At 58.6% G+C, this 21,211-nt stretch overlaps 1 protein-coding gene across 5 annotated transcripts; it reads right to left on the bottom strand.

Annotated features, from left to right (window-relative positions):
- Positions 1 to 213: 213 nt before the first annotated feature.
- Positions 214 to 20,831, bottom strand: IL17RA (interleukin 17 receptor A). 5 transcript variants are annotated; one of them, XR_009009666.1, is made up of 14 exons: positions 20,515 to 20,829; positions 14,646 to 14,670; positions 13,843 to 13,989; positions 13,023 to 13,135; positions 11,373 to 11,499; positions 9,704 to 9,751; positions 9,420 to 9,583; positions 8,765 to 8,848; positions 8,447 to 8,531; positions 7,499 to 7,510; positions 7,119 to 7,220; positions 5,806 to 5,847; positions 2,339 to 5,267; positions 224 to 1,742 (listed from the first exon to the last, which is right to left on the bottom strand). XR_009009666.1 is itself a non-coding variant. In XM_057556048.1 (13 exons), exons 1-13 carry the CDS (start codon positions 20,662 to 20,664, stop codon positions 3,823 to 3,825), a joined length of 2,544 nt encoding a protein of 847 aa, XP_057412031.1. In that variant the 5' UTR covers positions 20,665 to 20,829; the 3' UTR covers positions 220 to 3,822. The 5 variants fall into 5 exon arrangements, 4 of the variants coding, with proteins under 4 accessions (XP_057412034.1, XP_057412033.1, XP_057412032.1 ...); XM_057556048.1 differs by having other exon boundaries at positions 220 to 5,267; XM_057556050.1 differs by lacking the exon at positions 7,119 to 7,220 and having other exon boundaries at positions 217 to 5,267; positions 20,515 to 20,830.
- Positions 20,832 to 21,211: the final 380 nt, after the last annotated feature.

The following is a 21,211-nucleotide window of genomic DNA, read 5'->3' as shown; positions in this document are numbered from 1 at the left end:
TCTGCACAAAAATAAGACTACGGTTGGACTTCCCTGGTGGCGCAGCGGTTAAGAATCCGCCTGCCAATGCACGGGACATGGGTTCGAGCCCTGGTCCAGGAAGATCCCACATGCCATGAGGCAACTAAGCCTGTGCGCCACAACTACTGAGCCTGCGCTCTAGAGCCCGTGCTCTGCAACAAGAGAAGCCCCCGCTCGCCGCAACAACGAAGACCCAACGCAGCCAAAAATAAATTTAAAAAAAAGACGACGGTCGTTGTTCTTGAGCACAGAAACAGCCGGCACTATTCAGGCGCTATTCAAACGGTGAGGCCAAGGGCCCGCCTCGCTTGCCCTGCCTGCCCCCCAGCTGGGCGCTGGCACCGCCTGGCCTCCAGGGCCGTCCCTCACTTCTAAGACAGCAGCGACGTCCCCTCCTTCACAGGCTGCGGTAATGCGGCGATATGTGCAAAAACGGTCCTTTCCGTCAAGACATTCGCAATCGTAACGGGGACAAAACTTACACATACAATAGTTTCAGAACAGCAAAGACCGCGTCTTCATTTCTCCCTAAATGCGGATGGACGGTAAGGTGACCACCTTGACTACGTTTCTCGTGGCTGAGCCGCCCCTCGCCTGCTCAAGAGGGCAGGTCGTGTCGGGTGAGTCTGGCCCTGCAGCCGGCCTGTGCTCCGCTGGCGGCCCCTCCGGGTCCTCGCGGCCCCTCTGGGGAGCTTCCCCTCCAGCCCCGAGCCCAGAAGGACAGAGCCACTTGCTGGAGGCTGCACCGCGGTCAGGAAGGGAATCCGGGTCTGAACCATGTCCGTCGGCCGCGGGCAGCCTTCGGATGTGGCTTCCCTTTCGATGTCAGGTTCTGGCTAAAGAGCAGGGGCCGGGTCCACATCCTGTGAGTCCCGCAGGCCCCCAGTCAGGCTGCAGGCGGACTCTCTTCTCAGGAAGGGAAGGAGCCAGGGCGCTGAGTCACACTTAGGCGTGAAGAACCGAAGGTGACTCCCCCCAGGAAAGGGTGCCTGGGTATGGGGGGCATTGGACTAGACTTCTCCCATCCTTCCCCATTCCTCTGACAGGCAAGGCTGGTCAGTACGCTTGGGCCCTCACCGGGCAGGTCTTCGCAGGAAGGCCCCTCCGTTGTTTACCTGGGAGGGGAGACTGCCCCTCACGGAGTGCAAAGGCTGTAGGATGGAAACCGCCGTCGTTCTGTAAGCATCGCACTCTCCCTTCTTTCTGATTCAAAGGTAAGCAGGAAATCAGCAAAATCCATCACACCCGGCGTTCAGAGGCCCAGCTCAACCTGCTGAGTGATTATTTAAGTGATAAGCAAAACACCCTCCAAAACCTGAGGACCTTCCTGAGCAGAAAAGAGAAGCTGATTCAGAACCAACGAATCCGGCAAGGTCCATAGCCCCACGTAATCATTCCTCGTCTTCCTACAGGAAAAGCCGTGGACATCCACGAGGGTCATGTGGCCGGGGGTCCTCCTGCCTCCTCGAGTCCCTTCTGTCACTCTGTCCAGGAGAGGAATCCAGGGGTGGCAGTCACAGACCACAGGACATGGGCTCTTGGAGGACCTCTCTGGGTGAGGCAGGATTTTATTAGCCGAAGTTCAGAACAGCACGAGAAGAGAGGCCTGGCCTTATTCACACTTGATGCTCTCGGTGTTTGGCAAACAGCTGACACCACATTCAGGCTGACGGAGTCTCCAGCACTTGCGGCCAGCTGAGACCAGTGTGAGACTGGGGGCTCTGGGGGAGGGGGAAGGGGAGGGGGAGTGGGCGGAACAAGGTTGAGCACCTGGGGAACTTCACAACTCCGTTCACAACTGCCATGTCCACACAGGCACAACACGGAAGGGAGATTAGTGCTTGCCTAGCGACGGGAGGTTGGGGGTTGGGGTGATGATTAGGGGCTGGGTTTCTTTGGGGGCGTAAGAAAAATGTTCCAAAACTGATTATGCTGAAGGTTGCTGAACTCTGAGCCCCTAAAGCCTTGAACTGTACAGGGTCCATGGTGAGTTGTACGAGCTGTGAATCCTATCTCAGTAAAGCTGTTAGGAAAAAAGGCAGGAGCCCTGCTGATAAAGGGAACATAGTGGACAATGCCAGTTGGGGACATCTGGCCTCCAAGGCCAGCAAAGCAAGAATCTGAGGTCTGTGGGGAAGGCGATCCAAATGGAGAGTGTGCTCCCGGGACCAGGACCACGTGGGCTGGCCATCCTGCCACAAGGCAGAGCCCCGGCTCCAGCTGTGGAATCCACACTCTGCACGTTGAACATGCGCTGACTGGAAGCAGGGGGACCGTCCCAGAAAGCCTGTGGGAGCCTGGACCCAATGACACCCACCTGCATCATCAGAGGGGTGGCGCCTCAGAGGCTGGTGGATGGGGAAGCTCAGCTCCTCTGTCCCCGTCTTAGTCCCCTCGGGCTGCTGTGACGGAACACTGCAGACTGGGCAGCTTATCAACGACAGACACACCCCTCACGGTGCTGGAGACTGGAAGTCCAAGGTCAAGGTGCCGGCAGATTCCTGCTTCACAGACGGCCGTCTCGCTGTGTCCTCGCACAGCAGAAGGGCGAGGGGGCCCTGCGGGGTCTCCTATAAGGGCACTCGTCCCGTCCACGAGGCCCCACCCATGCCCTCACCTCCTCCCAGAGGTCCTCCCCAACACCATCACACTGGGGATTAGGTGTCAACCTAAGGATCTGGAGGGACACAGACGCCAGTCTATAGCACTCCCGCACCTGGTCCTGTGCTACCAGCGGGCTGGCTGTGAGCTATGCACCGTCCGGGGCCTGGGCCTCGAAGGCCTGCTGCTACCAGGCACAATCTCACCACGAGAAAGGCCTCTGCCACTAGAAACTTCTTGACCTATAGCAACGTGTGACTCGACCGCCAGGAATTCTAACCTGAGTTAACAAATTTATTCATTCTTTCATTGATAAGCTCTTTCACACGCGTGCGTGCGCACACCCTGGTATCTGATTTCCCACCGAACTTCAGAATCCTCTCCTCCGGGCAGGAGCCTGGAGCTCCAGTTCAGGACTCAGGTACAGGCAAAGAGAAACCTCAATCCCAGGGGGGGACCCCAACGTGCACAGGGCTGGGGGCTCCCTGTGCTTCCCGAGCTCGGGGGCTGCAGCCCAGGGGCCCAGCCTGCAGCCCCGAAAGAATCCTCGGCCGTAGGTCTCCCGCTGACTGAGGCCACGCGTGGGCTCAGGCCCTGCTGATGCCGTCAGGGGCCACGACCCTCACTTCTATCTGGTCTCTTTCCGAAAATGACTGGGTGTGTTTGGCCCTCAGCCTCCTGACGCCAGCAACTCATCCTGGTGAAGGAGCCCCAGCCGCACCCAGCCTGGCCCCGAGGCCTCCGCGGGCTGCGCCCACTGCCTCGCCTTCCGCGGCAGGCTCGGTTACAGCCCTGCCCCGCTCGCCTGCGGCCCTCGGCCCGGGAAACGAGCTGCTCCTTCGGCTCAGACATGTCCTCCTCCAGAAGCTTCTCCCTGGGCCAGGCGCCCCTTCTGCAGACTTCACGGTCCCAGGCGAGCTTCTGGCAGCCTCTGCATCTCGCGCCCCACCCCGTGTGCTACCCCGTCCCTCTCACTGGACGGGCAGCTCCTTGATGGTCAGGGCAATGCCGGACACAAAATAAAGGCTGAAGGAACGCATGGTGGACACCCAAGGACACTGCCATTAGCTCCTGGGAACACGCTGTGGATTCTCGTGGAGACGGTCACGGGAAGAAAGGTTAAGGGGACAGAGTCAAGGTGTTTACGTTTTAAAGGTACACGTCCCACACACGAGCATACACACGTGCACACGTGCACACCTACGGACACACGTGCTCACCGCCCTGGGCGGGGGAGGCCCCACGCGGCAGCCCCTTGGGCTCCAGGCCAGGGTTCTTGCGGAGCTCCTGGAGGAAGAGCTGTAGCTGGAGGCGCCGCAGGCTCTCCAGGCCCTCGGGATACAGCGGCTGCGCGCCCGGCCCCCCGCCCTGGGCCCCGTCGTCGTCGTCCGGGAGCTGCGGGGAGCTCCTGGAGATGTAGCCCTGGTCCGACTGCGTCGACCGCCGCTGCTCCTCCCCAGGGGGCGCGCGCACATCCTGGCAGCTCAGGCTCTGCTGCGGGGGCGGCAGCACGGAGCCGTCCGGCCGCCCCGCGGGGCTGCTGCGCACGGGCGGGTCCTCGGGGTGCACGGGGAGGAAGAGGATGCTGTTCCGCCCAGGGCCCCAGCCGCCCAGGAGCGGGCGGGCCTCGTCTCCCCTAGCCAGGGCCAGCCGGCTGGCGGCACCGCTCCTGACGGCCTGAGGCACAGGCTCCACCGCCTGCGCCAGAGGGGCCCCGTCCACCGGGACCACCGTGGTCTGGAGTGTCTGGGCCGCCGGCTGCTCCTGGGGCCGAGGCTGGGGCTCCAGCCGCGACGGGCCCCCTCTGTCCCCCGCGAGGAGCAGCTCCACCAGCAGGCTGCCCTGGGAGGCGGGTTCCAGCACCAGCGGCTCCTGCCGGACGATCCCTCCTCCCGGCGGCGGCTCCTCGAAGGCCTCCTCATCCAGGGACGGGAGGTCCTGGTCGTCTGCCGAGCAGAGGTTCTCGAGCTGGAACCAGTCGGGGCACTGGGCCTGCCAGCGTCGGAAGCGCTGCACGGCCTCGCGGAGCTGCTGGCCGCCGGGGCTCTGCAGGTAGTTCTGGGCCGTGAGCACCCTGACACGGTGCATGCGGCCCGGCCCGAACATCTCCAGGTCCTGGATGCGGAAGTAGACCTCCTCAAACTTGTCCATGAGCGCGTAGCAGGAGGTGATGTTGAAGAGCTCGGGGATGTCGGCCTCGCAGCTGATGTCACTGAAGTAGCAGACGATGTAGGTGCCGAAGCAGGCCGGCCTCTTGAAGTCCGGCAGGATCATGTTCATGGCCGCCGTGAACAGGTCCCCCGCGGGCTTCCCGCGGTCACAGCGAAGCTGGACGATGGCGTCCTGCCCGCCGAGGATGGCCTGCCACTTGGCCCGGGTGCCTCGGGAGCACAGGACGATGACCTTGGAGTTGCCCTCCACCACCTCCTGCTTCCGGCGGCCCACCCAGGTCATGACCCCCGCCTCCGAGATGGCCTGTTCCTCCAGCAGGTCGAGGGCCACTTCGGTGCCGCACACAGTGAGCAGGAACTGGGCGAACTTTAGGACCACGTCCACGTAGAGGGGGTGATCGGCCGAGTAAACGATCCACACCTTCCTGGGCTTCAAGGGTGGGGGGCTCAGGCTGGTGGCAGCGGGCAGGACGTCTGAGGGAAACAAGGGAAGCCAGGCCGAGGGGTCAGGCATGTCAGCGCTGACCACACACCACAGGCCGGGGACAGCCCCGCCCGGCTGGCCGGAAGACTCCCGAGCCCCAAAAATGCAGCCGAGACCTCAGAATAAGCCCAAGGTGGCTTCCTTGCCTGTGCCGGCTGCCTGCAAAACAGCCTGTGCCTTCGGGGAAAAGAGTCTCTCTCTCACTTTTTTATCTGGCCTTTAGCCTACATGTTAATTAAAATTGCTTTTTTTCTTACAAGACACAAAGGCCTGTTTATGGAATACATACAGCTGCTTTCGGGAGGACCTCTTTTCACAAAACACGGTGCCTTTACCTTCCCCTCCTCGTTCAGCGATGAGCAACTGTAAGCCCAGCCTCGCTGTTTGAGGTCCCCTCTGTTCGGAGCTAGAGGTGGGTCACCGGCAGGTGCCATCTCCCGGGGGACAGGAGCTGACCGCGTAGCGCCTCCAGGCCGCTGCGGACGGACTCACCCCAAACCCAGGCCGCCCAAACCGGGAGGTGCCCACCTGTGCATCTGGTGCCGTTTTCATATTTTCCGTGATGGGACCCTGAAAGGAAAAGAAATGCCAGAAGTAATACTCCAGAAGTGTCCCTGCGGGAAGCACAAATCTTACAAGATGGCTCAGAACGGCTCTTTTGGAAGAGAAACAGGGACCAGCTCACAGGGGCACCTGCTGGGAGCTCTGCCCCACTCCCGACCAAGGGAGGGGTCGAGGCAGCACTTCTTAGACGCTCTGGGCCTCTGCAGGGAGACCGTCCCTCCCATGACCACTGTGTGACCTGCAGGAGGTATCAACGCCTCTGAAACTCAGTTTCCTCCTCTGTGAAATGGGTCTGTGTGTGAAGTGCCCGGTACACCCCACCAGCTGGGTCACAAGTATTCTGCAGCACTGACACGGCTGGGACCCCCAGAATGGTGCCTGGGAGGTTACACCCCAACAGTGGCCATCCCCAAGCAGAGCTCCCCTTCAGGGAAAGCCCCTTCCCCAGACGTGTCCTTTCAGGAGGCAAAAGTCTTCCGAGATGCCTCCAGAAGTAGAGCCACTGGGCCCCTTAAATTTCCTCCTGGTATTTTTTTTTTTGGCTGCGCCTCGCGGCTTGTGGGATCTTAGTTCCCCAACCAGAGAATGAAGCCAGGCCCTTGGCAATGACAGTGAGGAGACCTAAGCACTGAACCGCCAGGGACGTCCCTCCTGCTGGTATCCTGAGGGTGATGAGGTAAACCAGCGTGCTTAAGTGACCACTCCGTCCTGGATGCAGTGAAGGGCCCCGTGGAGCAGGGCTGACTCACCAGAGCCATGCGGCCAAGGAGTACGTTTGGAACCTTGATTTCAAGCCCCACCCTTTGGGCCTCTGCCTAGAATTCTGAGTTCCTCCCTCGCCCCGAGGAGCGGGCACTTCGGGAAAAGGTCAGACGTGCAGCACGAGAAGCAGACGGCCTCCCGAAACCTGCAGAGACCTGGACGGCCGGACCCTCCCAGGGAACCTCTGCAGAAGGACCCTCTCGACAGGTCTCGTGTCCGGCTGGTGATCTTCGCCAGCATGAGCTGTGGCCACAGGGGCAACGGCCTCCCAGCTCGGGGTCGTAGCGGGGCAGGGAGAGGCCAAGTCCCCGCCCCGAAGACCCATGTTCTCTCCTGCTTAGATCGTGGCCAGAGAGGGCCGCAGCCGGAGGGACCCGATGCTTATTAACAGGCGGAAGGGCGGGGGTGCATGGGGCTGTGAGCACAGTCTCCCAGCTGGTGCAGCGAGAAGGGGCACGGGAAGAGGGGCGGGGCAGAGGGGAAGCCCCAGGTGGGCCCACGGCCCCTGCCCTTACCCGGCAGCCGCCAGGCCATGCAGACGACCAGCAGGATGACGGAACCCACCAGCAGGATGGAGAGGCCGGGGATGCACCTGGACACCCACAGGGGCACGTAGTCTGTGGCAGGAGAACAGCGTGATGGCGCGGCAGGGAGGCCTGCGACACCAGCCCCGGGGGCCCGCCCGCTGCCCTCCCTGAGCTGCCCTCTCTGCTGTGTCAGCCCTGGGGTCCTCAACCCACCGCCCACCCCGGGGGGTCCTCCCTGACACCAAGACGGGCCGTGGTCCCGCCACCCAGGGCCGCCTCCTGGTGCAGGCCTTCTTCCTGGCTCCACTCCAGGACGGCAGGGACCTCCGTGTCCCGAGGCGGCAGAGCCTGGGAGGAGTCAGCCTTACCTTCGACGGCGTCTGCAATGAGAACCAGGGGACAGACTCTCAGTTACTAGCAGCGGTCACCACACCCACCACCCACGTGCCGGGGCCTGCTGACGGCCTGGCCCGACACCCAGCCCTTGGTACAGGTTATTAAACTTAGCGACACCACCTACAGGGGACACCTGAGCTGGTGGCCTACTGGGAGACACCCGCCTCCACCGGAAGGCCGGGTTCCATCCAGGCCAGTGCAATGCCCGCGGCTTTTTGACTGGCGTCTGGCTGCAGGCGGCTTCTGAACGGGAAGTGGGCAGCACGCCGGGGTCTCAGGTCAGAACCGGGGCTCTGCCACTTCCTCGGTGTGCGACCTTGGACAAGGTGCCTGACATCTCTGTGCCTCAGTTTCCTCACCTATGAACCTGGCGAAGGGAGTCTCCGCTTCATGGTGTATGTTACATAGTACACAGTGCATAGTGCACAGTACTTAGTACACAGCACTCAGTATAAGGTACACAGTACTTAGTACACAGTACACACTTAGTACAAAGTATATAGTACCCAGGACCCAGTACATAGTACTTAGTACACAGTTTTCAGTAAAATATACTTAGCTCTATAGTACACAGTACCTATACTGTGGTGCACAGTACCCAGTACTTAGCACACAGCACTACAGTGCATAGTACCTAGTATACAGTACTTAGCAGGTAGTACTATGACTCACAGTTTGTGAGAATTAGAAATGGACACGTTAGAGCACGCTGTTCACTACATGGTCCTTAACTGTAACTATGACAAGAAGAATCCCCATTTTTCAAGTCACGGAGGTTTTGAAAAGTTAAGTGCTTTGCCCAAGGCCACACAGTTAACGAAAGGCCGTCCCCGCCCCAGGACCACGTCAGGGTTCGGGTCGGGCTGCTGACCTTCACCCGCCCTCCCCCCGGGTGTGCCCCCGGCAGCCGTGCGTCTCACCTGAGGCGTGCGGGACCTCTGGGCAGGGCACGGCCACCGAGTGTCGGAGGCAGTCGTTGAGGCAGCTGCTGAAGAAGGGCTGGATCTGCGAGGACAGAGCGCAGGGAGGAAAGGCAGGGGGGACGTGGGCACACCTCGGACCCCACCGGCCCCTCCAGGACGTCCCCGCAGCTGCTGGGCAGGAGGGGGCAAAGGGCCCTGCCCAGGTGAGGCCGGGGGCCGGGCAGGAAATCCCAGGAGGTAGCGGTGCTGGGTCCCTGGGGAGCATGAGCTGCCCACCTGCACCTGTGCCCACCCCGTCTCCACCCCACTCCCCACCTGCACGTGGTGACGGCAGCACCAGCTGAGGTCTGGCAGGGTGAGTGTGACGTTGCAGCACTGCCGGGTGGCCTCCTGTGCAGGCTGCAGGGTAGAGGGACAGTGAGGCCCTGGCCTCTGCTGGGATGCACCCCCAGGAGGCGCCGGGGAGAGGCTGGTGGGTCCCGCTCCGGGGGCCCCTCCCCAGGGCCGTGGGTGTGTTGACTCAGGACTGCACCCAGCACCCAGCTGCCCCTCTTGGCTTTGGCCGCTGGGGATCTTGGGGACAGACACGCGTGTCCTGCACTGGCCCTACCCTGGCTTCATCTTATTCCCTGACCTTTACTTCCCTTTGTCTTCATTTCCACATTTTAAAGTCTTCAAATCCTTTTTGCAATAATGGAATTAACAAAGCTAAACGAAAAGAGGACCGGGAGAACGTGGGGGAGGGGAGGACAGAGGGCCGGGTGTGCAGGGCAGAGACAGCCGTGCCCGTCAGCTGTTGGAGCAACTACACGCCAGTCACACTCCAGACACACTCCGGTCACACATGGGAAGGGAGAAGGGCGCCCAGGTCACGCCCTCCAGCGCAGCCTGAGCGCCTGGGCCTCGAGGCTTGGAGAGGCGTCTCTGAGCCAAGCTGGAGGGTTAGGAGAGCGGCAGAGGGAGCGGTTACCACGGTCAGATCCATGACGCGCCGGGCGCAGCTCCGGTTCTCCGTGGGTAGAAAGCTGTCCAGCAGGATCTGGTATTTGGTGGACTCGTTCCACGGGGTGAAGCTCAGCCGCAGCTGGTGGGCCTCGAGGGTCTCCACAGTGATGCTGGGGTCCCACAGGCTGCCTGTCCCACGGGGGCACAGACGTGGCCGGGAGTGAGGGGGTGGGCGAGCACACGTGCAGGTGTGCATGTGTGCGTGTGCACCCAGGTAAAGCCCCCCCCAAGGCTGCCCGCCACAGCTACCTGAGCTCACGCAGGGCGTGGTGATCTTCATCCTGGGGTCCTCGCAGTCTGTGGACCGGGAAAAAGTGCAACCATTGACGCGCCTCCCTTGGAAAGTTGGCTCCTACAGAGCCTCTGACACCAGAGGGAACAACCTTCTGCCTCTGGAGAGCCTGTTCAAAGCTGGCCCTTCAGAGACGCCCCAGGACGGACACTGCCATGGGCCAGAGGCCCCACAGGCCTGGGACCGCCCTGGCCGTCTGAGCCCTCCTCCCTCCAGGAACCTTCTAGATCCAGGTGCAAGCTCCCTGGACTTGCTCTGGGACCGAGGGGTCCTGGTCCCCTCCTGCTCCCTCTCCCCGGGGGCTCCCGCTCCAGAGCCGCCTCTGCCCTTGAGGAGAGACGGACTGTGTCCCCCTCAGCAAACGGCAGCATTTCCCCAACGTCCCCATGTCCTCACAGTAGTCTTGGGTTCAGGCCCTCTGGGGTGGGCCTGGGAAGCTGCATTTCTGACAAGTTCCCAGGTGATTCCGTGGTGCTGCGACCCAGGGACCCCGGGAGGACCACTCCTCTGGAGATGTCTTCTTGATCCCTCCATTTCCTTGACTGCAACTTTTTACTTTGGTTTCAGAAGGCACGTGAGAGGCGTGAATCACTGCGAGTGACAGGGGCTGAGCCAGTCCGCTTTAGGGACAGAGGAGGGGGCGGGGGGGGGGTCACTCATTTGACAAATACTGGCTGAGCCCCCAATGTGTGCCAGGCCCTGTGTTAGGCCCTGGAGATACAGCGGTGAGTGAGACAAAGTCCCTGCCCTCCGAGGATGACGTTCCAGCAGGAGAGACCGTAAAAGCAAATAGCGTAATATCACGTCACGAATATGTCAAGATGATGGAATGTCAGGGAGCAGGGAGTGACACGAGGGGCAAGAAAGCCGGGTGAACAGATCGTGTGCGCACGTGTGTGTGCATGTGCATGTGTATGTGCGTGTGCATCTGTGTGCATGTGCACGTATATGAGTATGCATGTGTGCACATGTGTGAGCAGGGGTGCTCTGGAGATGAAGAAGTCTTCAACAAGCATTTCCCGATCACCTCCCACACACAGGGCCATTTGTGAGGGTCTGGAGGCTGCACAGGTGGTGCGGGGTCCAGGCCCTGTCCTCAAGGGGCTGGGCGTCTAGGTGTGCTTGGCTCTGAACAGTGAGAAAGGCAGGCAGTGGCAGAGACGCTGGGGAGCACAGAGATGCACCCCAGAGGTGCACACACATCAAATGACGCTTTGTAAGATGAGCCCGCCAGGCCTCCCAGGAGGAGGGAGTAGTGGCAAGAGGGGAAGGAAGGCGTGGGATAAATGCAGGTGGGATGTGGGGGAAGAATGAGGAACTGAGAGCTGGGGCGGGGCTGGGAGCAGGGCCACAGCTCTCCTGGGCCTGGCTTGTGTTCCTGACACGTTCTGGTCAGGAAACGTGCGTCTTCAGCCACGCGGAGGGACTCCGAGTCCCGTGAAGCTCCTGGGGTCGTGGACCAACACTCACTGTTTGTGTCGCAAGAACGGGCTCCGCCTTCAGGGAGTGGAGGCTGCGGCCACTCAGCAAAGAACCTGGCCCTGCACCTGTTTGTCCCGTGGGTCCCACCCCACAGGCTGACTGCAGAGCGAGGGGTGAAGGGAAGGCTGGGGAGGGCGCTCTTACCGGGCACCAGGAAGTTTCTGGACTGGTGGTTTGGGTCCCCGTCAGGGATGGGCTTAGGCAGGTGGTGGACGGTCACCTCGTACTCCTGCCCGGGTTCCACCACGAAGTGGCTGAAGGCAAAACGCCACTAGGAGATGGGAGAAGGGGAGGGCAAATAGGTCACGGCTCTCACCCACCTGGGCCCAAAGTCCACCCCATCCACCCCCAAAGGATCAGTCAAAAGAGGGAGAAAACATCCACTACAGCAAGCTCCCAAATCGGAAGCATCTGTTTCTCTGTTCTTTGTTTCTTCTGGTATTTCTTGCTTATTATTATTATTTTTTATTAATTAATTTATTTTATTTTTGGCTGCGTTGGGTCTTTGTTGCTGCGTACGGGCTTCCTCTAGTTGTGGCGAGCGGGGGCTACTCTTGTTGCGGGGCACGGGCTTCTCATTGCAGTGGCTTCTCTTGTTGCAGAGCACGGGCTCTAGGCACGTGGGCTTCAGTAGTTGTGGCACGTGGGCTCAGCAGTTGTGGCTTGCAGGCTCTAGAGCGCAGGCTCAGTAGTTGTGGCACATGGGCTTAGCTGCTCCGCAGCATGGGGGATCTTCCCGGACCAGGGCTCGAACCCGTGTCCCCTGCATTGGCAGGCGGATTCTTAACCACTACGCCACCACAGAAGTCCCTTTCTTGCCTGTTTTAAAAAACCTAGATCTGGCCTCATCAGGAGACAGTGGGGGCCAAAAGCAAAGAGAATTTGGGGAAAGACGAAAGAGCCCCCTCCCCCATCGGCCCTCTCCAACTCCAGAGCACACAACGGGCAGCTAAAAACTACTTGTTAAGTGACTCTGCCCCTTTAAATGGGAAAGCCAGGGATCTCTTGAGAATGTCCTGGAGCACAAAAGTGCAGCGAGAGGGCCCCCCCCCCCCCCCCCCCCCCCCCCCCCCCCGCCCACCTGCCCAGGCCTGACAGCATCTTTGTTGTGCAAACATTTTCTGGATGGTGCAGGTGACACACAGACTCCAACTTCCCTGGTGGACCACGTCGGGGTCCCTGGTCCTCACCATCCTCCAGCAGTAGTTTGGGGGTCCCCACTAAACACGGGACAGGGGCTCTGTCTTCGCTGCTTGTGTTTGTGGGAGCCCTGCCAGTGGCCACTTTTCAGAGGTAAAGCAGCAGTGTTCAGATGAGCCTGGGTCAGGACCACCTGGATGGCTTGTCACCACCAACTGCTGCTGTTTAAACACCCCCAGCCTCTGATTCAGGAAGTCTGGGTGGGGCCCTAGAACCTGCATTTCTAACAGCTCCCAGGTCATGCTGCTGGTCCTGGGACCACGCGCTGAGCATCAGTGCTTCAACCAAACTCGAAGAGAAGCCACTTCCGGCTCTGAGCAGCAAAAGGAGCAGCAACTGCAGCAGAAACCACGGCAGCTCTGGTCTGGGCAGAGCCTCTCCTCCTGGAGGCCCCGGGCTGACCCAGGTACAGGGCAGGACGGCAGGCGTAGGTCACGGAGCCGCAACAGTGAGCGGCAACGTAAGGTCAGAAGGAAGAGCGGGGCGTGTGTGTGTGTGTGTGTGTGTGTGTGTGTGCGTGCGCGTGCGTGTCCTGCTCCCCACGGTCACCACCATCCCCGCCCTCCCCCCCCACCGCCCCGGCTGGAGTCTTACCCGCTTGTGATGATGCTTCAGTGTGGACAGAAACTCAAACTTGACACACAGACGTTCGTTGGTGTTCAGCTGCAGGACGGACAGTTCCGCCCCCTCCAGGTAGAGGATGCTGGCTGCAGGGCAGAGGGAGGAGAGAGGTCGCAGCTGCAGAGCAAGGATGACTAACCGCCGGGGTGGGGGGGTCACGTCCTGTCTGGGACGCTTGCCTGTCTTACCCACCCTCCGCTTCCGCTCCTTCCAGCTCCCTTTGGGCTGGATTAGCCACTGCCTCGTGGACAGCTACCCCTGCTGGACACGGACAGCAACACTTTACCCAGGGCTAGAAGCGAAAGCTTTGCAAATTCCTGGCTAGGGCATTGGCGACACGGTGTGGGTGTCAAAGGGGCGTCCCTGAACTTGAAGAGGACGCAGCAGCAGCCAGCGGGGCTGGAGCCTCAGGAAGAGGACTCCCCCAGGCCGTCCACAGGTCTGGAGGCCCTGGTCACCCCGTCTTCCCAGTTCTGTGCACAGATCCACCCCTGAGAGGTTGGGGCACTGCTGTCAGGAGGGCCGGCCCTGCAGTCAGATAATTCACGACCTGACGCCTTTTCCAGGGTGATGAAGATTTTAGGCTGAAGAAAGGCCTTCCTTGAAGGATGGTGGGTTAACATCAAAACACTGAAAAAGGACTCACTGCCTGAAACGATGGGTCCTCTCACTAAATGGCCCCTCGTGTCTGAGCACAGGGCTGGGAGCCCAGTTCTGAGTCTGGGGGGAGGGCCGGGTGGTCCAATCTGTGGGTTCACCGGGAGGTGGGCAGCACTTCCAGATGCCCACTCACCATCTGTCTGAAGCGTCCACTCGATGTGAACCACGGGGAGCAGCTGTCCTTGCTGCGTGCGGGCAAAGCACAGCTGGGTCTGAACGTCTTTGGGGGACGAGGGGGTCAGGTTTCGAGGGTGGATCCAGGTGTCGTCCAGGCAGGTACCTGGGGGCCAGGAAAGGCAGAAATCAGAGGCTTGCAGGCTCTGCAAGAAACCAAAGATGCAGACCAAAGAAGACACCTCGCGGGGGTCCAGGGACCCAGGCCTTCACGGTCAGGCCGTGACCCTGAGACCGCGGCTGTGCTCTCAGCTGCCCAGCCCTGCTCGCTTTCCTGATGCCTGTCTGGGGTCACGGCAAAGCTCTGATGTCTAAAGGGCACCTTAGGAGAGATGACAAAGCATGCCTTTGGCTTTGAGAGGAAGCAGTGGCTGGAAGTGGGGCAGGAGAGTGGGGCAACTATAAGAGCTGCTCTATTGTTACGTGCAGGGGTCCCTAATGAGCACAGACACTTGAACTGTGCGCCTCCTCCTTGAATTAAAACACAAAACAAGGTCCCACCCCAGAAGTCGCCCACTTCACGGTGACAGCTCTGGCAAAAGAGTCGTATTACAGATTCACCAGGGCAGCACCCCAGAGAAAATCCTAATGACAGGCCTGCGCCTCCCGTCCTGACTGCTGTGCGATGAACGTCCTTGACGGAGGTGCAGGTGCGGCCCCAAATCTCAGGGGTCCTCGCTGGGGGTTGGGACCCTCGTCAGCTCAGCACGGGGTCAGCGCTTCATCGCGGCAACATGAGAAAAACAAAAACCGGTGACTTACTGTTCTTGACTATGCAGTTCAGCCCCTGCGGAAAAGAGAGGCAGGTAATTACAGACAAGAAAGAACTTGAATCCACAAGCTGGGCTCTGGCGTCCCCGGGCTCATTCTCAAGAATGAAACGCAGGTACCCTCCCTCTCTCTTTGAGGGACACTCTCGGGGGGGACCGCACTTCTCTCCTGTCAACTGAGGAGACACAGGGTGAGAAGTGGGCATAGCACATGGCAAATGGAACTGGAATTTTCTGAGTGCCTTTAGGAGCTGGGAGGCACCTTAGCCTCTTTCCCTGCCCTGATCTCAGAATGCTGGCATGGGGACTTCCCTGGTGGTCCAGTGGTTAAGACTCCACACTCCCAATGCATGGCGGCCTGGGTTCGATCCCTGCTCGGAGAACTAAGATCCCACATACCGCAACTAAGCCCGCATGCCGCTACTGAGCCCGAGTGCCGCAACTAGAGAAGCCTGTGCACCACAACCAGAGGTGCCACAATGAAGACCCAGCACAGCCAAAAAAAAAAAAAAAAAAAAAGAATGCTGGCAGCCAAGCCCAGAGAAAAGACCTCTGGATTTCGACATCTGAGAGTTGCCCAACAGACAGGCCACGTTTACCACCAGCCTGACCCTTACAGTAAGTTCAGAGATCAAAATGCCCATCTACACAGGGCATCCAGTCAGCTTTTAGGACCTCAGTCTTGAAATATTCTCAGACAGCCAAAGGGTACCAGATATTTAAGAAGGATTTCCTGTATGAAAAATAGGTTAAAACCCCCCAAATTAAAAAAAAAAAAAGCTCTTGGAGGAAATAAGACAATGCTGGGAACAGGATAAAATTAAAACAAACAAAATATAACAGTTTCAAAGAAATAAGAGAGGACACTTCATCCACATGAGAAGGACAGGGTACTGTGGAAAAATGAGCAAGCAGAGAATAAAAACGAATCTTGAAAATAAAAAATTCCACAGAAGGACTGGGCTATAAAATTCAGGAAATTTCTCCAAAAGTAGAACAAATACAAACAGAAACAGGAGAAACAATATATGAATATTTAGAGAATCAATTCAGGAATGATAAGATATGATTAACTAGATTTCCAGAAGAAGACTACACAGAAAATAGAGGGAAGAAATTAAAAAGAAAAGAAAAAGAAATTCTAGAACTGATTATTTCCATATTAAAAAGGTCCACTGAATGGCCTTCACAGCAAATGAAAAAAAGACCTAGACCAAGGCCCATGATGAGACTTCTGGAATACCAGGAGTGAAAAGAAAATCATAATGTTTACAGAGAGAAAAAAAATAGGCAACACACAGAGAGGAATCAGAGTGGCATCGGCTTTCTTAGCATCTGTGCTGTGGGCAGGAAGACAGCAAAGCAGTGCCTTAAAAATCCTGAGGGAAAAGTATCTTTAACCTGCGATTTTTATACCCAGCCAAACTATCAAAAAAGTGAGGGGAGAATAAAGACATTTTCAGACACATAAAGACTTAAAAAAAAAAATCGATTCATCTATCTATACCTCTCACACCCTCATACTTTTTCTTAGGAAACTGCGGGATATGCTCCAGCAAAATGAGGGAGTTAACCTCTGAGAAGGAAGATTGACCCACTGCCGCAGGCCTGGGGAGTAATCGGTCCAGGCTGGGGTTGGAGAATACAGAATGAAACTGATGGAATATGTGACATATGACAAATATCTGAATATCTGACATATGACAAACACATATGACAAAATCTCATAGAAGAAAACCAACATTAGTTACATGGAAAATTATGGAAGTGAAGAACGAAAGGAATTATCATCTCCAGGAGGAAAGAGAAATTATACCAGAAAAGAAATACAACCAAAGCACATGTACTTGCCTCAGCAGTGAAGATTAGCATTTGTTATAGTATAAACACTGACCATCGGGACTTCCTTGGTGGCACAGTGGCTAAGACTCCACGCTCCCAATGCAGGGGGCCCAGGTTCGATCCCTGGTCAGGGAACTAGATCCCACATGCATGCCGCAACTAAAAGTTTGCATGCCACAACTAAGGAGCTGGTGACTCACAACTAAGGAGCCTGCCTGCCGAAACTAAGACCTGTAAGACCCAGTGCAACCAAATAAAACAGACAAACAAAAAAACACTGACCACTGATAGAACCACAATGGGAAGACTGGGAGGGGAAGCAGTGGGAGGAGGTAATGTAAGAAATTTAAATTTTCATCTATTATAAGTCAGTAGGTAATATCTAAAACTGACAAATGAAGAATAACAATATAAGTACATTTAGAAGTATGGAGGCAAATGCCAGAAGAAATAACTAGAAGTAGTACAAGTGATCCTCTTTGGGGAACTGTTTTAGGGGTTGTGGGGGGGTGCAGGGACCTGCTGGGTTTTGTTTTAAACATCTTTGTACCATTTTAAAAGGATCACCATATATCACCTTGATAAGAGTTAATTAAAAGGTAGAATTTCATCTATGACATTACTCCAAACAAAGGAAAGGATTAAAATGTGAGACAGACAAATGAAAACATGAATTTGTTTAGGGGAAGGCACAGCAGACTTTTTCTTCTTATAATTTAATTTCTATGAGGAATTTACATTAATGTAATGTTTTCAATCATGTAAAAAAATGCATTCAGGATCTTCTCTGGATACCACCAGGACAGATCCTGCTTTATTCCCCTCCAAAAAATCACCCCTCATTTCTTTGTTTCAAATGCCCATTTTAAAAAGCAGTAGGATCAGAACATTATTTATGAGCTTGTGAACAGCACTATGTCAGGGCCTCCTGCAGAAACCCAAGAGGGGATGCCCACGGTGATGAAGATGACGGCAGTGGCCAGTGTTCACCGAGCTCTCCTTCTGTGCCAGGCATCACGCTAACACTTTGTACGCACGTCTCATTTAATCTTAACGATGGTCCTATGAGGTCGGTACCATCATCCCCTTTTTACTCATGAAAAAACTGAGGCACAGGGAGGTCAGCTAAGTGGCCCAAGGCTCCACAGAGCTGACACTCAAACCCGTGCAGTTTGGCTTCAGAACCCCGCTCTTAATAACAGCCACGCGGCCTCTACATAAAAAGGGGCGCTCACAACAGGTGGGCCCACCCTCTCCATCCGCGGCGGTGAAGATTACAAGGAAGGACTCAGACAATTCCACGGACATCAATAAGAGTCTGGTAGAGAGAACAGGGCTGGGCGGTCACACACAGCTCTGCTTTGGTCCACCTTGGCCGGCCGCCTAACGTCTCCGAGACAGGTGAATGGTGCTGGCCCGGCAGCCCGTCGGGAGCTCTGAATGAAGGTATGCCTGTCACCCCGGCACAGAGGCTGCATGAAGCTGCAGGTCACTGTTCATGCCCCGGCACACCCAGCGCACAAGCCCCTGGTCCGCCCAGCGTGTTATGTGCTCTCCCCATGATCCCGTGAGGCGAGAGTCATCCCTGAATGGCCGGGAACGCTGGGTCACAGCGGTGGAGGGACTGGCCAGGGCTGCAGGGCGCCTGAGGGAGAATCTCCACCCAAGGCCCAGGCCTGCCTCAGCCACATCCCCTCCTGCTGCTGATGCTATGTGCTGTCCGTCACATCTCAGACAGAGGCTGGCAGCCAGCGGAGGAGCCCATGGACTCCGCGGTGATGCTGCCAGCACTGGCCGCAGCCCTGACTGCTCGGTGCCCACACGACACATGACACTCGGGGAGGGGCACGGTCGGAAGCTCTGGCGACCAGAAGATGGGGTTAAACCCACGGCTGTTCCACCCCCAGTCAGAGCTGCAAGTGCTTGGGGAAAAAAAGAATTTGTAAGGAACACACATCCTGTCTAGAAACTTCTGCGTTAACACTCCCACCGACCAGCTCCAAGTTGCGGGCTTTCTTCTGGGCTGGCAGTCGTGGTCATGGGAAGCTGAGAAGGCCCAGGTGGGAAGGGTTCCCCAGGGAAACACAGTTTCTCCAGTAAGGATCAGATGGGGGGGGGGGGCACTCAGAGTCCCCTGGGTTTTGAGGCGCTAAATCCAAGCAACCAGAACCAACCTTGCTTGGTCTCCGCCTGTCACTGCTTCGTGGGCAGAGCTGGCTTCGTCATTCATCTGCCCACCCTCCCCTTCATCCTTTCGGTCCACAATCATCTGTCAGCCCCCATGTCCCGCGCTTGCAGCACTGGGCTGTAGGTGGTGAAGTCAGGATGCAAACCCAGGTCCTCCGGGGTCAAGTGTGGGCTTCCCCTGACACTACGTGGTGCTCTATCCACTGAAGCGCCAGCGGAGGGAGGGAAATCTGGAGGGCGTTGCTCCTCTCTTTTCAGGGCAGCTGCGGGCCGTGGGGGGGCGTGTGCCTGTGGCCAGGTGTACGGCGGGGGCGGGAAGGCAGAGCCCGGGGGGTGCAGACGAATCTGCCAGGGGATCCCTCTCTGCTAACCCCACACCCCCATCAGGCCGAGCCCCTGCTCCCACTGAGCAACTGAGGTCAAGCCCTTTCAGCACAGCTCAGGGAAGCCCCTCCCTCATTTCCCGATGCTTCTCTCACTTTCCTGCCACTCAGATCCCCCAGTCCTCATCCTGCCCACCCATGGGCCTTGGCTCAGCGCTTTCCACCTCCTGGAACGCTCCAGACCTCTGTCTTGGAGGGCCGCCCAAGTGTCTTCTCTGCCACAAAGAACACCCTAGGCTGCAGGAGTTTCTCTTTTCCTTGGAATTCTGTACACTCACTGGCTGCACAGAGAGCACGCGCTCCAGGCTCCTGGGTGATTCACCACCCCTCCGGTCATCAGGGAGTGTGTCTCTGTCGTTTCAGGACCTTGTATGTTGCAGGCGCCTGGCAAGTGGCCATCGAGAAATGAACCGAGTCCAAGCGAAGGACCTGCTGAGCGGGTCCCACGCTTTGCCCAGGAGTGGGAGTCACAAGGACGGTCCCCAAATCATTCACGTTAAAAGAAAAGTTTCTGCTAAACAGTCGCTGACCCTCCTCCACCCTCTTGTGGTGAATCCTCGACAAAATTAGGTCAGGAGAAATACCGCTTCGGTTGTTTCACATCCTCTGACTCAGATACTGAGGGTTATTTCTTAGCGCCAGTGGCAGAGGGGAGTGGGCCGAGGAAAACAAGAGGAGCGGAGGGGGGAGGACGGAGTGTGTGTGTGTGTGTGTGTGTGTGTGTGTGTGTGTGTGTGCGCGTGCGCGCAACAGTGTCTGTCTCTTTTCCCTTAAGCCGGGCTTCCACCCCAAGGCCACTACCCGGCGGTGGGTGTGTCGCTTCCTGTGGGCACAGCGGAGCAGCTGCCCGGCGGATACAGACCAGCGGGACCCCAGACCCGGGCGGTGGCGGCCGCAGGGGCGGCGTCCTGAGGGCTCGCGCCGGAGGGGTCATCGCTCTGCCCTCGCAACTCTCCCCGGAAGCTGCCGCCGCAGCCCCGGGGCCCGTGCGCCAGGCGCTGCGGTCGCGGGATCCCCGAGGCGCGGGCTCCAGCGGAGGAGGGTTCCAGGACCCGGGCTGGAACCGGGTCTGCTCCCGCCTCGCCCTCCGTAGGCCCCTCCCCACCCTTTATTAACCAGCGCGCCCCGCCTCCGGCGGGTCGCGCCTCCTCCGAGTCCCTCCTCAAGTGTGGGCCCCCCGCGGAGGCGCCACCCGCCCCCCCCCCGGCCCCCCCGCGCTGGGACGCCGGCCCAAGTTGTGCAACCGGCGCTGCGCGATCTTTCCCAGCAAACTCCGTGTCTTCCCGGGTCCGCATAGCAACTCCCGCCTATCCGAGAGTCCTCCCCACAGCGGCCCGCTCTGTGCCCAAGCCTCGGAGCCCCCGAGACCCCGCGCGGACCTCCAGTCACTCAGCAACCCCGCGCCCCCGGCCCTCGGCCCCCGCCCCCCGGGATGCGTCGGGGTCTCACCTGCTGGGTGCACACGGGCGCCGGGTGGTCCAAGAGCCTCGGGGAGGCGCGACCCAGGCCCGGGGCGCACAGGAGCAGGAGGAGAAGCAGGAGCGACGGCACCGGCGGGGACCCCTGGGACGCGCGCGGCCGGCGGCGCGGAGCCACCATGGCCCCGGCCTTCGCGGAGGGCTCGCGCCCGGGCTGGGGGCGCAGCGAGGGCGCGCCCCTGGCTTCCCCTCGTCTGAGTCCCGAGTTAGCTCCCTCGCGTCCGCTTCCGGCTTCCAGCCCTGCCCCAGGCGGGCCGCGCAGAGGGGAGGGCTCGGGGCAGGACAGTCCTTCCGCGGGTCCCTCCCCGACGTGCGTCCCAGGTGCGCGCCCCTCCCCGCGCTCCTCCCCGAGCTCCTCCCCGAGCTCGTTCAGCCCCGCCTGCGCCGCGAGCCGCAGGTCCGCGTTTCCTGCGCTCCAGCTGAGCTCGCTGCCATATTTTATCCCTGCTCTTACTGTCAGGCTGTAAAACTCTATTTTAATACCTTCCCCTAGCTCTCGACCCCGGTCTTACTCTCTTCTTTTTCTTCGTCAAAGGAAGTCCTTTTTCTCAGTCCCTGTCTCTCTGTATCCTCACCCTCTTACCCAGATTTTGCTTTCCTGGCTTGCCCTCCTCCTTCTCGAGGTCTGGACAACTCCGCGCTCCGACGACGCTGGCCCCCCGAGGAGG

This window comes from Balaenoptera acutorostrata, chromosome 11 (assembly GCF_949987535.1).
Source record: "Balaenoptera acutorostrata chromosome 11, mBalAcu1.1, whole genome shotgun sequence".
Classification (NCBI taxonomy): Eukaryota; Metazoa; Chordata; class Mammalia; order Artiodactyla; family Balaenopteridae; genus Balaenoptera; species Balaenoptera acutorostrata.
Note: the sequence above shows the minus strand (reverse complement) of the source record. Positions and strands in the feature narration are given on the sequence as shown.

Excerpts from the sequence above, each read along its gene's own strand:
- IL17RA (XM_057556048.1), bottom strand. The coding sequence starts at position 20,664 with ATGGTGGCTCCGCGCCGCCGGCCGCGCGCGTCCCAGGGGTCCCCGCCG. Across the intron at positions 13,990-14,645 it reads GAACTGCATAGTCAAGAACA|GTACCTGCCTGGACGACACC; the intron begins GTAAGTCACCGG and ends CCTGGCCCCCAG. Across the intron at positions 5,268-5,805 it reads AAACGGCACCAGATGCACAG|ACGTCCTGCCCGCTGCCACC; the intron begins GTGGGCACCTCC and ends TGTTTCCCTCAG.